General features: G+C 43.2%; 2 protein-coding genes across 3 annotated transcripts; both read left to right on the top strand.

Moving 5' to 3' along the window:
• The first annotated feature begins 540 nt into the window (after nt 1-540).
• On the top strand, nt 541-6,132 carry fbxl18 (F-box and leucine-rich repeat protein 18). Of its 2 annotated transcripts, none has more exons than XM_017427721.3 (7): nt 541-731; nt 1,850-2,047; nt 2,134-2,483; nt 3,250-3,385; nt 3,472-4,550; nt 4,784-5,002; nt 5,091-6,132. In XM_017427721.3, exons 1-7 carry the CDS (start codon nt 711-713, stop codon nt 5,245-5,247), a joined length of 2,160 nt encoding a protein of 719 aa, XP_017283210.1. In that variant the 5' UTR covers nt 541-710; the 3' UTR covers nt 5,248-6,132. The 2 variants fall into 2 exon arrangements, with proteins under 2 accessions (XP_017283210.1, XP_017283291.1); XM_017427802.3 differs by having other exon boundaries at nt 1,833-2,047.
• A 404-nt stretch (nt 6,133-6,536) lies between these two features.
• Nucleotides 6,537-11,139, top strand: ptcd1 (pentatricopeptide repeat domain 1). The gene is made up of 8 exons (XM_017427935.3): nt 6,537-7,135; nt 7,217-7,357; nt 7,716-7,934; nt 8,015-8,116; nt 8,897-9,541; nt 10,217-10,333; nt 10,472-10,654; nt 10,783-11,139. The coding sequence occupies exons 1-8, from the start codon at nt 6,689-6,691 to the stop codon at nt 11,035-11,037; spliced, it is 2,109 nt and encodes a 702-aa protein (XP_017283424.1). The 5' UTR covers nt 6,537-6,688; the 3' UTR covers nt 11,038-11,139.
• Nucleotides 11,140-11,478: the final 339 nt, after the last annotated feature.

Raw genomic sequence — 11,478 nt, 5'->3', positions numbered from 1 at the left:
TTGTCATTTTCTTTCCCTTTAAAAAAAAAAATAAAAAATTACCAAAGAACCCTGATCTAAAGAATAGACTTGAGTAGTATAATAGTTATCCTTGCTTTGAGAAGCTTTATCTTTCATTTGAACAAAGAAATGTTTCTTTGAGTTAGGTGCCATTCATATGTTTGAGTACTTAATTTTAAAGTAGCTGGGTTCCAAAAGCTAGACCGAACGTGACTCAAAACTGCTTAATGTCTTAAAAAAATACTCAAATATGCTGCTTAAAATGACTTTAACATTGCAACATATTACAAATACTCAGCAGGAAATAAACCTAAGTATAAACTCAAGACTTTTGCACAATAATCTTAAAATCATTCAGACGAGATTTTGGTCAGTAAAATTCACTTTAAAAAAATTGTGTCTTTCTGACACTACGCCATTAAATTTAAGTCCCACAGCGTCTAAAAACGGAAAATCTGATTTAGAAACAAGCATTTTTATTTTAGTTTTAGTTTTTTTCCTGCACTCGCTGGAAGTAAGTCCGTCCCCGAAATTGTTCCCCCTAGTGTTGTGCAGCAGCAAATGTCATCCGGGCAGCTAACTGACAACCAGCTGCCTGTAGTTCAGAGTAAAAGCGGTTTATCAGAATATGAAACGCAGGTTAGGTGAATGTTTGATAATTATACCCTTCCACAATTATAAGTAAGTCTGTGTGGGGGATTAAAGAAGACATGGACGGACAGATTGTACAGGTAGGCTGACTGTAAAACCTCAATAAGACGCTCTTTGTTTCGGTACCGAACAGAACTAACGTTAGCTAATTTATTCGCTAAAGCAACATTTCTGTCAACTTTCTGCTAAGTTTAGGCACTGTTTAAAATGGTATAACAGGTTCGTTAACGTCTTCTTCGCTTCTTGATCGTGCTAACATTGCTAAAGGGTGAATGAACTAAGTTATTTTGTAGATAATCCTTCTGGTATACTATTTATAGTGTATAAATGATCATTTTCTTTTTGTAAATCACGACTTGTGTTACCACAACATTTAGTGCAGCGGGAGATTGTCTCCATGAGACATCCTTATGCTGAATATTTATAGCAAATAGTACGAATGTTATCTGCTCTATTTATAAACTTGACATTTATTATATCTTGTGTAAGTAGAGTCAAATCCACATGGGAGCTAAACTATTAATTTAGTTATAATGCGAAGACAATGAGCACTTCTATTTTGGGCAATTTCAGCTTATTAAATAAAAAACAACTGGCATTGTAGTCCTGTGAGTAAACCCCCAAGATTTATTTTAAACCTTCTTCTTAAGCTTTAGAAAACATAACCCATCACAGCAGACCAACAAATCAGAGCAATGTTCTTTAGTATACAACATTTTGAGTAATTTAATTTTGTTTTTACATGTGCTTCGTTAAATGTCGCTTTCTAATTCTATATTTTGGATCGTGTTTCTGATTTTCACGTTTTGTGATAGTAGTATCTGTATTTTCCTTTTCATGACTGTAAACAAACTATTTAAAAATACAGGAGATTCAAACAGTGTTTATCAAAATTTCTCACTGCATAAAACGTCATACGGTTCTGGATCTCAGTCATAAAATATTTCCAATATAACATAAACAGGAGTACATCCATCACCACGACCAGTGCTTTAGCTTGTATTTGATCTCCAATTATTCAGAGTTGATAAGTTTGTTCAACTCTCTGCCAAGTTTTAAAATAAAAAAATAATAATCCCTTCTGGGAATATTTTTTATAAAGTCCTTTCTCGTTGTTGAAGGAACCAAAGAATTGTGTAACCCCTGCACAGGCCAACCTTAACCCTTTAACTCTGAAGCAGTCTTCTGTCTGTCTCAGGCTGTTTTGGACAAGGACCCGATGTCTTCTGCGTTCGTTGGGATGTCCGAGTTGTCTGATGAGATTCTGCTGTGTATCCTCCGCCATGTTCCCGTGTGTGACCTGCTGACGAACGTAGCGAATGTCTGCCAGAAGTTGCACGCACTCTGCCATGACAAGACCCTTCTCACAAACATCACGTTATCCGAGGAGTATCTGGTAAAGGGAAAAAATATATATATATCCTTATTGGTGCTGCTAATATTTCAGGACTGTTTGATTGAAATGTTGTGATCTGTTTCCAGGCTGACGATCAGTTGATTCGCCGTATCCTGAAGCAGCTCGCCAGCCACGTGCAGTCTCTGAGCCTGAACGGCTGCTACTGGCTGTCTGCTTCCACCTTGGACATTCTGGCCCGCTGCAGAGGGGTGACGCATCTCGACGTTACCGGCTGCCGCCTCACTTCTCTTTGTCTGTCGCGCCTCCTGTCCTCTCTGTCCTCGCTCAGATCCCTGGCTTTCGATGTGAGGCCGTGCTTCAACTCGGCTCTGCTCAGTTCAGAGGCGGTGGACTCACTGAGCCGCCTGACGGAGCTCAGGCAGACGCTCTTCACGCCGAGCTACGGTGTGGTGCCGTGCTGTGCTAAACTTCGCAAGTAAGAATCTGTGGGATTACAGAGCTATCTTAGCTATCTTAGGTCAATAAAAGTCTGTCAAAACAGTGAGGTTCTGTTGGAATTACTTTAAGCTACAGCTTTTTACAGTGATAATAGGTCATTCTCAAGTATTTAGGTGCTGATGTTGTAATGAAAACCGTCTTCAAATAGCACTCTGATGTTTGTTTATTACTCTGATTTAAGATAAACTAAGATATCCACAATGCAAAGATTAGAATCAACAAGTGTATCACATTAACATCTGACCTTTCAATCAATTACATTTGAATAATTTTAGGGTTAAACTGTCCTAACACTTATATGTCTGCCAGTTGATGTCAGATTAACTTGCCTAATACTCACAGCAATTCTTTTTTACTCATTTTAAACAAATGCTAAAAAACAGAGCTTATATTGGCTGAGAGGCTATCAGCAAGCTGTAACAACTTGTTGTTTTTTTAACTCTTGATGCTGCAGAAATCCTGTTTTTTTCTTGATGTTACAGTATTTATTTCAATCGTTTTGTATTTTACTTAAAAGATGATACGTGATGTTGAATTATTAGGGTTTTTCTTTGTTTTGAAGTTAATTAGGACACAAACTTTATCCATGTTGCTGTTTAATAACAGGTAACAAAAAGAAGTTTGTTTTTTAGTTGAGTCAAGCATCTTGTCTTTAAGTGGAAGCATTTGTGTTTTTAATGCTGCTGAGAACAGAAAAGTTTTTCTTATCTTACTGTGCTGATTGTGTGTTTTTGTGTTTGTAGGCTCATGCTGCAGTTTGACATCCCAGATGTAACCAGAGAAGGTGTCGGTGTTTGCTGTCAGTTAATGGTTGGACAGAGCAGCGTGCCACATTATGAACAACTGGAGGAGTTCACAGCCAGGCTGGCTCCAGGAGAGGTGTGTTTGTTAGTTCCCACATAAATAAACCCTGTTCCCATCGGAAACCTACACTGTAACGGATGTCTCTGTCTCCACGGCCACAGGTAAACCAGACCCTGCTCCTTCTCTACCTGGCAGTGTTCAGCGTTCATATTCCGAAGCATCTGAGAATTTTCCTGGTCTCGATTCCCGGCCCGAACCCGGCTCACTGGCCTGCAGCTCCCTCGCTGGCTCAGAGTTTGGGTCAACGAGGAGACCTGGTGGCGCTGCAGCTCCCTCGGTCCTGGCTCGATCCTTTTTCTCTGAAGCGGGCGCTGGAGGGAAACAGCCCTAAACACCTGAGCTTCAGCCGCTGCCCCGCCTTGTGGCCGCAGGTGTTCCAGTCGCTGCTGAACGGCGGAGTCCGAGACGCCACGCAGCTCATCAGCCTCAACCTCAGCGGCATCAACCACGTTCCTTACTCTGAGTGCAGGAGTGTGGAAGATCAGCTGGTCGCTGGGACAATGAGTCAGCTGGCCGCTGCCTGCTCCAACATTAAGCACCTGAACCTGATGCACACGCACTACCATCATGAACGCTCACTGGGGATGGACGGAGAAACTCACCTGTGTGCCAGCTTGGGTAAATTCAAACAGCTGCGCTCTCTCACTCTGCCTGCCTGCGCTCTGTCGGATGGCGTGAACGAGAATCATATCACCACGCGCCTCACAGCCTCCTCTCCGTTGTTCCAGGGGCTGAAGAAAGCTCCACGTGTGGGTCTCCAGAATTACAGGGCCGATTCAGAACCTTCTCTGTCGGGGGACAGCACTTCAGGGCTGGCAGCGCTCATAGCTGGCTGCCCGTTTTTAGAAACCTTGGAGCTCATTGGGCCGGGTTTCGCCTCCGCGCTGCCCCGGCTCGAGCCCTGCACCCGTGCCAGCGTGGAGCCCCGCGGCATGTGCGCCTGGGCTCGAGGAGTTGGAGACGCACACCTAGCAGCACTCGAGGCTCTGCCTCAGTTGCGCCGTTTGACTCTGGCTGGACTTCCTGGAGTTCTCAGAGGAACAGGACTGGTACAGCTGGCCAGACGGTGCAGAGATCTACGAGTGTTATCCTTGGCCAATTTGGGATCACTGAAAACTATGAACTACACAGCTGCCTTACTGGAGACACTTAAACAGTGCACACAGCTGCAGGAACTCAGGTCAGAAAATAACTGTTCCTTTCATCTTGTTAAAACATTTACCTCTGGATTTATAGTCTTAAATCTAACTGTTTGTAACCAATAAATGCCACATAATCTTACAATAAAATCTCTTTTGTTATAGTGTAAAGAACCATGTGTAATTCCATATTATTTTATTATTTCTACTGCAGTATTTGACACATCTCTGTTCAGCTTGTTGGTTTCATTGAGGTTGTGTGTTTGTGTTGTAGGTTAGAGCAGCCCTACCTGAACGCCAACACATCTTTCTTCGAGGCCCTCTCCTGCTGCTCTCGCCTGCAGCGACTCTGCCTCATCTCTCGTAGTGGCACCTTTGACCCGTCGGCCACAGAGAGCTTCATGGAGCGATGCTGCCAAGTCATCATGTGCCACATGTTCATGAACGGCACCCTGGTGGCTTGTCGGACTTTGCAGAAAGCTCTGCTCGACAGGTTAGTGTCACCGGATTCAAAGCTGCCTGGCATAAAATACGAGCTTCAGTCGGTCTCGTATCTGACCTCTGGGTTCTCTTCCTGTTAGGTTTTCATGCGAGCGCACGGCACTCAGCGTGGCCATCTATCCGTTACAACACGAAGACCTGCCGTCAGTCATCAGAGGAATTCCACTAACGCTGCTGGATCGAATAACTTTATTTCAGAGCCACGTGGCACAGCCGCCTCATCTATCACCACTGTGACAACACCTTCACTGTGCTTAGTGCTGGAAATAAGATTCATAAATGAAAGAAACTATTTGTCATCAGCTCTCAGCTCTACATCTGCAACGGTTTTACAGTACATCAGCTGTGATTGTTTACATTTGCATGCAGTAATAATGATTTTTAAGGGACGTTTCCCCTCTCAGGCTTTTGAGTTTGGTGTGTTTGATGACATTTCACATGTGGTGCTACTTGAACATCTCAGTCATAAATTATGTCTGTTTTTACACCACTCTTACTCTTACAATAAGTGCCAAAAATGTTAATAAGGGATGGAGTTATACCAAGGCTGTACATCAGGCTGTAAATGACAAAGAAAAGGGTTTATTAAACTAACTAGTATATTTTAATTATTGTCTGTGTACATTTTTTTGTCTGGTCATATTTTTAAATCATCACTACAATAAACTCATGTTTATGTTATATATCAAAAACATGAGGGTAAAGACTTATTGTTAAATCTATACATTTATTTTAATATATAAAACCAGAGGGAATTAGTTTTCATGAGAGTAAAATTTGTCAAGAAAGATCTTGGAACAGTATTTTTTAAAATAGTTTATGATTTAATTAAAAAGCTAGTTTTAGACTCTTACCTTTTGTTTAGCTACAACTTATTATTTTCCACTTTAATCAGTTAATAGTGTTGTTTGTCAAAACTCATGAAGTCGGAAATGTCCTCACAGCTGCTTAAATAACTGTAAAAACAAAACTGGTTTGTTGACTAACGAATAAATTGTGCACTTTATTTGGTCATGTGTAATTTGTTTCATTTGTCTGCAAGAACATTTGTGAAATAAGCAAAACATGTAATGAAGTCAGATTTTTTTGTCAGATGTATAAGATGGTATAAAAATAAAACATTAAAACACATATTTCTACTTTTGTACGTACCCAAATAAATGCTATAACTTCAAAACTTCATTAATGCTATAAAGTCAATAGTTCTAATATTTATTACTATTGAGCTGAGTAGTTCTAGGAAACTTTGTTTTAGTGTCCTTCACTTTATTTACTTTTTAAAAACACGCCACATTAACTCGTGCGGCCAGCAGGGGTCAGTAACGTCACTAGTTATCGAAGCAGGCGTAATAATCAACTGATGCTGTAGTCGATTAGCGTCCGAGACGATTATTTCACTTTTGTTTAGCAAATTGTTTAACAAAAAACTGAACCTTGTAATATTTACATTCAATATATAGCTATATTATCTATATTAGTTAACAAATAGAGGCAACTGCGATTGAAAACTATGGTTTGATATCGATTATTCAGGTCTGGCTGCATCATTGTCGTGGGTTAGTGTAGCATGTTGCTAACGAGGTTAGCCTCCAAAGAGACTTGAGTTTTATTAAGTGTTGTAGCTTTTCGCAGATGAAGAAAAGTTAACACGTAATGAGCCGGACACAACTTTATAAAAATGTTAAGTGTCGCCTCCTCGTCCGCGCTACACGCGGGTAAAACATCTATTTTCAGATTGTTGACCCTTTCAGCCCTCCGCCTGACGGGGGGTCCGAGTTCAGCGCCACACCGGCACCCCGGCGCTCTCCCGCCGGCTCCGCGGTGTTTGCCGGTGGGACGCGCCGTCAGGTTCGTGTCCCTGTCGGCCTCCTGCAGGGGAGATGTCGCGGACTCCTCCTCGGAGAGACCCGACTTGGAAAACTTCGGCTCCCTGTCCAGAGACATAGCCTCCAGGAGGTCGTTCAAGAAAAGCAGCCCGAATATTCGAGACCTGCGACTCCGAGAAGATGCTGCTGCTGCTGAGGAGGAGGAGGAGGAGGAGGTGAAGGTGGTGGATAAAGCTCGGAGGAGAAACACTCCCTACTGGTACTTCTTACAATGCAAGAAGCTGATTAAAGAGAAGAAGGTGAGACAGTTTGTCCTCACCGCCCCCCATGTTTTGTGTTTTGTTTCAGCGGGTGTTGAGCTGTGTTTTGTCCTCCCACAGCTGCAGGAGGCTCTGGATCTGTTCAGCAGAGACATGCTGAAGGAGGAGAGGCTGCAGCCCGAGGAGTTCAACTACTCCGTCCTGATAGGAGGCTGCGGGCGAGCTGGGCAACTCAAGAAGGCCTTCAGACTCTACAATGATGTAGGAACGTTTCATCACTTTGTTGGTTTGCTTTGCTAAAACATCGCCCAGTCTGGATTTCCTTAAAGATTATAAAATGTCTTGGACTTGAAGGTTCCTTGTATCTATTAGTGAGAGGAGACAAATTCAAGCAACAGCCGCTGTCAGACTTATTCAGCACTGTGCAAAAGTTTTAAACCACCTTATTTTTTACACTTTATTTCCAAGGAGGCAGACTTTCTTGTAATCCTCTAAAGCGCTCTTGATCAGACTTTCTTTCTTTCCTTTAAGTCATCATTGTACACCTTGTTCACAGGTCCTTAAACACAAATGCTAACCTTTTTGTCTACGTGTGCAACTATTTGCTCGCCTCCCGCAGTTGAAGAAACGAGGTCTGGACGCGAAAGACCCAACCTACACAGCTTTGTTCAACGCCTGCGCCGAGTCTCCGTCAAAACAGGCCGGGCTCCAGCAAGCGCTGAAGCTGGAGCAGGAGCTCCGTCGCAAGAACTACCCTCTGAGCGCCATCACGTACCACGCTCTCCTCAAGGCTCACGCCGTCACCAACCACCTGCAGGCCTGCGTTCACACTCTGAGGGTGCGCCCGCCATCTCCTGTCTGAGTCACGAGGAGGCCGTGTTGCGTGTAATCACGTTTGTTTTGTTCGTTTGTTTGCAGGAGATGCTGCAGAACGGACACGCAGTAACTCAGGAGACGTTTCACTACCTGCTGATGGGCTGCGTAAAGGACAAAGAAGTTGGCTTCAGGCTGGCTTTACAGGTAAATATGTAAAAACACAAGACACACGAGGCAGGATAGGTTTACGTTGCTGGATGTTTAAAGTCACTTTTTGTCATTTGGCTGTGTCTGGGCAGACAGTAGCTCTCTGTTTTCTTTTCAGAATTCATTTTTAAGCATCTGTCTTCTGTCTCCTCATCATAAACTTTAATAATTCCTCAATGAGTCCATGTGTTTTAGATCAGATGTTTTGTGCTTTAGTTAAAAGCTTTCAACCAGTCCTTCCAGCGCTGGTTGAGTGAATGATGTTTCAGAATTGGTCTTTTAACTTTAACACGTGTTTTGACATATTTTAATCTGGCCCTTTTATTTCCTGGATTATTGTACTTTTGTAGTGAACCCTCTGTATTTACTTTTTAATCGTTTTTAATGATAACTGTGGATAAATTATCCCTCGTCATTTGCCTGGATGAATGCCACAAATGAGTTTTCGCAGCAGAAAGGTTTATATGATTGTCCACTAAGGTCACCAGAATGTACCAAATTATACATTTGGCCACAGCTAATGGATTTATTTTGTTTTTACAGCTTAAGGAGGATCTGTATCCTTCTTACATTGAACCTGCAACATACAGTCTATCAGTTTCCAAAGGCACTAATTTGGAATAACATCTAGAGGTTTTTACTAGCTTAACTGGTGAAGAAATGTGCGAAAACGGACTAGAAAATATACAAGCTGATGTCACATCTGTATTACATGAACCAGTAGTCAGACAAGCCTTTTGAGTCACACTGTAACCCAACTTTTTCTGTTCATGACAGGTGTGGCGCCAGATGCTTCACTCGGGGATTGCTCCTGATTTGCAGAATTATAACCTGCTCTTAAGGACTGCCAGGGATTGTGGGATTGGTGATCCTACTTTAGCCACAAATATTCTGCTGAAGTCCGACTCCAACAAGTGGAAGGAGACAAAAGAAGCGTCGGTTGCCGGCGGCAGGGGTGTAATAGACATCGACCTGCTGGAGAGGCAGCTGTTTCTCCAGCAGGATCCACACGGGGACAGCGGACACATCAAGGAGGAAGAATCCACCCATCTGGTACCAGTCAGGCAAACAGAAAATGTCCCACTTCCTGTGGACCCAGCAGCTGATGCTACAGCCCCTAACCTGCTGGACGTTTTCGAGGGACGACAGTGCTCTGTGCTGTCGCTCAGCGCCGCTGACACAGTGTTTGATAGGCTCGCCCTCATTGGCGGAGCAGAAGGTTTCCTGGAGAAGATGGACGCCAACAAACTCAGCCCAGACCTGAAGACTCTGACTCTGCTGGCCGACACGATGGAGTCGAGCTTCCAGTCCCTGCAGCTGCTCTTAAAGTCTGCCAGACAGCATCGGGTGAAGCTGGACGTCACGTTTTTCAACTCGGTGATTCGCAGAACAGCCAGAGCGAGTAACCTGGAGGAGGCAAAGGTGACAACACACACAGACTCTCAGCTGAATTAGTTACATTCTTGCTCTTGTTCCTGCCATTAAAGCATAAATTCACCTTGGGAAAAAAAAACTTAACTAGATGTCTGTCATTTAAGTCTTTTTATTTTTAGGTGGTATTAAAGCTAGTTTTAGAGATGTGTTTAAAAACAGCTGTGGTTAAACATGAGCGAATAAAGTCTGAAGAACACCTACAGTAGATGGAACAATGTCCTGTTTATTTCTACACACACACTCAGCTGAATCTAACCAGGTTTCTGTCCTCTTGTTGCTCCAGCTGTGTTGCTTTCAGTCAGTCAGTCACGTTGTTATTTATATTATATTTGCTTCTGTTGTGGGAAATACGTGACTCCTGCATCCTGATTGTGATAAATCCTCCGGTGCTGGTGTGACTCCTGTCCAGACTGAATCATGACTCTGCTTTACATGATCTCAACTTACTTGGATTTTTACACACGTTACCATGAAAGGGCTTGGTCGGTTTTGTAGATCTTTGTAAAAGGATCTAAAAGTGGTTACTATTTAAAAAATGGTCTGTTTACTCAGAGCAGAGTGGATAGATGTATTTTCATGTCTCCTCATTCAAACTTCAGACTCTTTTGCTGATGGACAGGAACGTTTTGTGCGGATGTTCTGACAGGTTCTCTCTCCTCGCAGGCTGTGCTCAGTGTGATGCGACAGCGTAACGTGAGCGTGAACGCACAGACGTTCGGGAGTCTCGCTTTGGCCTGTGTTCGGCAGGAGGACGGTCTTCAGCTGCTCAAAGACATGGAGGTGATTTAAAAACACTAAATCCTGACAGTTAAAGCAGTTGTTTCGTTCACAAATGAACTTAATTCACTGAATCCTTTGACAGACGCTCATTCTTAGTTTAAAATCCAGACAAATAGTGTCTTTTTTTGTGTTCTGCAGGACTTGGGGCTGAGACCTAACGTCTATGTGTTCTCCACTCTGATTGGACAAGCATCTAGAAGACTGGATTATGTCTATCTTAAAACGCTCCTGAAGAGCATGAAGGACATGAGCGTGTGGCCCAACGAGGTCATAATCAAGCAGCTGGAGTTTGCTGCACAGTATCCTCCCAACTACAACCAGGTCAGAACACACACACACACACACACACACACACACACACACACACATTTATTCTAAGTAATTTATTTAGATGTTTGTTTGTGGCTCTTTTCTGATCGGTTCCCTCGTTGCTGTCCTCTCAATCCCAGTACAAGTCCAGAAACAACTACCTGGTGCACATCGATGGTTTCCGTGGTTACTACCAGCAGTGGCTGAGAGACGTGCCCGCTCTGACGGCGGAGGAGGAGGCGCAGATGGAGCTGCAGTCCGAGTCGAACAGCGTGGCGCTGACGACGGACGCTGAAGCTGGACTTACTGAAGCTCAGAGGAACCAGAGAGCTGCAGCCAGGAGGTACAAGTCTCACCACGGAGGCAAGACGCGCCAGAATGCGTCCGCTCCGTAACGGCCGTGAAAATAACCCCACTCCACGGCTCTCCTGCCTAGTGGGCAGTGTGCAAAAAACAATACATTTTTTTGTAATTTATAATAAACTCGATCCATTAAACCTGTCTTCGTTGAGTGAGTTTTACTTTGAAATTAGCTTGTTTGATTTTAGAGTATTTGTTGGATCTGAGTGTTTCACTACAAATATCCACTGGTTCCCAAGATATTTCGCTAACAGATAAACGGGGAGGACCCGAACAGTTAATGCTGAAGTTTTAAACAAAGCTATGGGGAAAAGTAGCACTTCATGTAATTAAACCATTTGAATCAGGTGTGTTGGAGCAGAAAAACCTAAAACTTCCAGGACGGTGGCCCTTGAGGCCTGGAGTTTGACAATCCTGTGCTTAAGGCAATCAAAACACGTAATTTGTGCTCCAATTTAAAGCTTATTTAATGTAAA

The sequence above is a fragment of the Kryptolebias marmoratus genome, linkage group LG3 (assembly GCF_001649575.2).
Source record: "Kryptolebias marmoratus isolate JLee-2015 linkage group LG3, ASM164957v2, whole genome shotgun sequence".
NCBI lineage: Eukaryota > Metazoa > Chordata > Actinopteri > Cyprinodontiformes > Rivulidae > Kryptolebias > Kryptolebias marmoratus.
Note: the sequence above shows the minus strand (reverse complement) of the source record. Positions and strands in the feature narration are given on the sequence as shown.

Bases quoted from the DNA above. Each gene is read 5' to 3' on its own strand.
- fbxl18 (XM_017427721.3), top strand. From the start codon at position 711: ATGGACGGACAGATTGTACAG. The intron at 732-1,849 runs GTAGGCTGACTG...TGTCTGTCTCAG, and splicing joins TGGACGGACAGATTGTACAG to GCTGTTTTGGACAAGGACCC. The intron at 2,048-2,133 runs GTAAAGGGAAAA...ATCTGTTTCCAG, and splicing joins CGTTATCCGAGGAGTATCTG to GCTGACGATCAGTTGATTCG.
- ptcd1 (XM_017427935.3), top strand. From the start codon at position 6,689: ATGTTAAGTGTCGCCTCCTCGTCCGCGCTACACGCGGGTAAAACATCT. The intron at 7,935-8,014 runs GTGCGCCCGCCA...GTTTGTTTGCAG, and splicing joins CCTGCGTTCACACTCTGAGG to GAGATGCTGCAGAACGGACA. The intron at 9,542-10,216 runs GTGACAACACAC...CTCTCCTCGCAG, and splicing joins GTAACCTGGAGGAGGCAAAG to GCTGTGCTCAGTGTGATGCG.